General features: G+C 39.4%; 1 protein-coding gene across 1 annotated transcript; it reads left to right on the top strand.

Moving 5' to 3' along the window:
- Positions 1 to 382: 382 nt before the first annotated feature.
- On the top strand, positions 383 to 1,311 carry LOC107698036 (uncharacterized). The gene is made up of 2 exons (XM_016498952.1): positions 383 to 438; positions 649 to 1,311. Exons 1-2 carry the CDS (start codon positions 406 to 408, stop codon positions 1,309 to 1,311), a joined length of 696 nt encoding a protein of 231 aa, XP_016354438.1. The 5' UTR covers positions 383 to 405.
- Positions 1,312 to 4,071: the final 2,760 nt, after the last annotated feature.

Raw genomic sequence — 4,071 nt, forward strand, 5'->3', positions numbered from 1 at the left:
AGGTATGTAATCTAACAATAGGCACTGTACTGTAATACTGTATACTTTCTGTAATGCTTCATACAATATTACAGTATTCCACTTGCATTTTACAATATACAGTAAACAGTGACATTTTATCTTACTCAATTTTGTGTTTTGCATTACTATATTTTTTCCACATAGGACTGCAAGACAACTTCACAGGGGTGGCAGAGGGCCCCTTTTCACACCTGAACAGGAGGAGGCTATTTGCACCATGGTTGTAGAAAACAATGCCATAAGACTAAGGGAGATAAAGAGTGCCATTATAGAGGACAACAACATCTTTGAAAACATCCAAACAGTCAGCATCTCAACCATTGACAGGGTGCTGAAAAGACCAAATGAATATGAAGCAGCTGTACACTGTTCCATTTGAAAGAAATGGTGAAGGAGCTGCGCTACCAGTATGCACAGGTAAAACATGTATGAGCATGCAGCAACTGTACCTCAACAGTACAACATTGTATAGTGATATACAGTACAGTAAGTGTGACCTTTACACATTTGTTATGGCTGTAGAAAAGATGATGCAATTTGTGTAGTATACATTTGATGTAACTGTATCTTGGCCAAAATGAAAATGCATGTAATTCATAAAACTCATTTTGTGTCTTCTGGATATAGCGTATAATGGAACTGGAAGCAAGTGAACCACCGCACAGCTTCATCTACATGGATGAGGCTGGCTTCAACCTAACGAAACGCAGAAGGCGTGGTCGAAATATCATCGGCCACAGAGCTACAGTTGATGTGCCAGGCCAACGGGGCGGGAACATAACCATGGGTGCTGCTATCTCTGAGAATGGTGTGCTAACGCATATTCCCATTATTGGGCCATACAATACAGAGTGTCTTGTCACCTTTTTAGACACTCTCTACAGGGATCTCATCCCTGAACAAGAGAGGGGTCAGATTGGAGATGACCTGCCAAAGTACGTGATAGTTTGGGACAATGTCAGTTTCCATCGCTCCAACATCATCAGGCAATGGTTTGCAGCCCACAACAGGATGCTGATGGAGTTCCTCTCACCCTACTCTCCATTCCTTAACCCCATTGAGGAATTTTTCTCAGCATGGAGATGGAAAGTATATGATCGCCAGCCACATACACAGATGACCCTTCTGGCTGCCATGGATGCAGCGTGTGATGACATCACAGCAGATGCCTGCAGAGGATGGATAAGACACTCTAAAAGATTCTTTCCACGCTTCATCGCAAGAGAAGATATTCGTTGTGATGTGGATGAGAATTTGTGGCCCAACAGACCGGAACGTCAGGAGGTGTAGGAAGACTGCACTGTAATTCCTACAGCACTGCATGTACAGTTTTCCCTAAGGAGATTGTCCTATGTTCACATTTCTACTTTTGTTTTGTTTTTTCTTTGTGCTATGCAGTGCTGTCGTTTCCTTTCTGTATCACAATGGCATGGTCTGTCAACAAATTACAGTACAAACAGTAAAAGCATAAATGTGAATCTTGTCCAGTCTCTTGCAATCAAACTCCCACATACACTAAGGTGTAACCTACAATTTACAATAATTGTCATCAAAACTGTAGCCATAGTTTACATCAGAACATCCCTCCAGAGTACACTGTTATATTGACAACATGACTAAGCAATTTGACTGTCTTATCGGTACACAATGACTTGTCATTCTGATGGCACTGACATGTTCATTGACACAGATATTTATTTTTGAGAGATGAACTAAGGATTTTGAGCAAGAGACTGGCTTTTGCAGGTAATCCATGGTGTTTTGCTATTTGTACGAGTTGTTTTGAGAAATGCACTTACTGTTTTGCAAATGTCAAGGATGATTCGAGAAATGTACCAAAGCGACTGAGAAAAACTATAATCTGTCAGAGAGCACTACAGTCACCTCAGCATCCAGCCAGAGACTCGGGATTAGTTTAAGAACATCACAGCTGTCAGAATATCTGCTGTCATATCTCTGCCTAATATTTGGGGGAAATCAAAACAATCATGAATGTTCAGCTTTTGCACATCAGTAGGTTTTGCCTGTTCAGTTAATGGATGGGTGAACGGGCTAATCGACAGACCGATAGATAGATAGATAGATAGATAGATAGATAGATAGATAGATAGATAGATAGATATTGTCAGACTATAGACAGACAGACAGACATATAGATATAGATAGATAGATAGATAGATAGATAGACATTGCTATTTTATCACAATCGTGACAATTAACCCCCTCATTTGTGTTTCCATGAATAGAGTTGTTAGTAAAATATAAATGACTTCGGCTCTCTACATGTGCCTTTTCCTTTATTAATGTGTAAATCGGTTTGATCTCAATTCACTGAAGGCCACTTCCGTTCAGGTGCCTTTTATAACACAACAGCGCCGCACTCAGGATAAAAATAGAAATACACGAAGTGTTTTTTGATGTTCAAGTGGTCACTTTTATTGGAGAGATTGCTGTTCTGGATGGATGAACGTCTAATAATAGTTCCTGTGAGTAGCGTTTGTGAGGGAAAAGATTTAGTATCGGATGATATAATGTTACTTGCTTGTAAGTGTCATTCCAGTTACCGAAAAATAAATCATTTTCGTTTTGAAACCAAATATTTTAACCAAAAGATGTAAGCATATAGTTAACTCATTACACTTAATAGTTTGGAATACATATTAGTCACTTAGTATTTATTTTATTTTTATTTGTTTGCCACTGAGCTGTAGGCCTACAGTGCTACCTAATTAGCTTTCCTTGCTAATGTTACCTGTTAGCTTTTTTTTTTTTTTTTTATCACAACGAAATAATAAAATAATACAAAATGAATAAATCTCACTAACAATATTTGAATGGAAAAAAAAAGTTACAGAAGGACGTGCATGGAAACTGATGGTTGTATGTAATAGTGGTTCTGTATGCATTGCCACTTTGACTGCTGTCCTACTGTTCATCTCGTTGGAAAACTACTTCTTGGTTATTATTATGAAGCAGAATGATACTGCCAGAATCTGCGGCAAACCTGTGGTCCACTGGAAGGGTCTGGTGGAAAATTGCTCTCCAGCTTGACTTTAGTACGGCATCTGATTGTTCATTGACGGACAATGTCCTTTTAAGAACTTTTATAACCTTGCACATCACCATAAATCATAAGCAGCATACGCTTATCTCTTCGAAATTCACTTAACTGTGCTATAAAAAATATAAGCGCCCCCTATCTATCTAATATTGATCTGGCAATGCCACTGATTATACATATACTACATGCTATGTTTTCTTTTGCTTTACAATCACAGTGGTAGTATTTATTTTTGCAACAGGTGAGTGTTTTATCCAGCTAGCACAGCAGTTCAACTTTGATAGCTACAGTATCTAGCAAATTTAATCATCATGTGCTTCAAACTTCAATCTTTGGTTACCAAACGCTAGCTATTGGCTAGTGTAGTTCTATATGCAGCTGTAGTTTTAAAGATTTGAAATACTGTTTCTGCAGAAGATGAAAACACCACTCTGCTGTAGTCCAGATATCTGAGGAGCTTCACCAAATCCCACTCATGCACATACAAACATTTCCTGAAGAAATATGGGCCCAACTTAATGCGCTCTTGTGGTCTTGGAGATTTGCAAGATTTGCAAGTCCATTTGACAGACACCTGTATATCAGTGCTTCCCAAACCTGTCCCAAACACTGCACATTTAGGATGTCTTCCTCATCTAACACACCTGATTCAACACATTAGATCATTAGTAGAGACTACAAGACCTAAATTGGGAGTGCGTCCAAAATTTCCAGGACAGGTTTTGTCCAATCCTGCTTCTGGAGGATCAATGTCCCGCAGAGAGTGCATACCATAGGATGTTTAATTTGTGACTTTAGGTTGTGGAAAGGTGTTCATGTGCATGATGCCACACACCAGTGTGGGCTCCACAGTGGATTTCTATCCTAGTGTTTCCCAACCCTGTTCCCGGAGGCACACCAATAGTATATATTTTTAAACTCTTCCTGATCAAACACACCTGATTCAGTTCTAAGGGCCTGTCCCAATACCCACACTTGCGGTCTTGGCC

This window comes from Sinocyclocheilus anshuiensis, unplaced genomic scaffold (assembly GCF_001515605.1).
Source record: "Sinocyclocheilus anshuiensis isolate Anshui unplaced genomic scaffold, SAMN03320099.WGS_v1.1 scaffold1501, whole genome shotgun sequence".
NCBI lineage: Eukaryota > Metazoa > Chordata > Actinopteri > Cypriniformes > Cyprinidae > Sinocyclocheilus > Sinocyclocheilus anshuiensis.

Excerpts from the sequence above, each read along its gene's own strand:
- LOC107698036 (XM_016498952.1), top strand. The coding sequence starts at position 406 with ATGGTGAAGGAGCTGCGCTACCAGTATGCACAG. Across the intron at positions 439-648 it reads TGCGCTACCAGTATGCACAG|CGTATAATGGAACTGGAAGC; the intron begins GTAAAACATGTA and ends TTCTGGATATAG.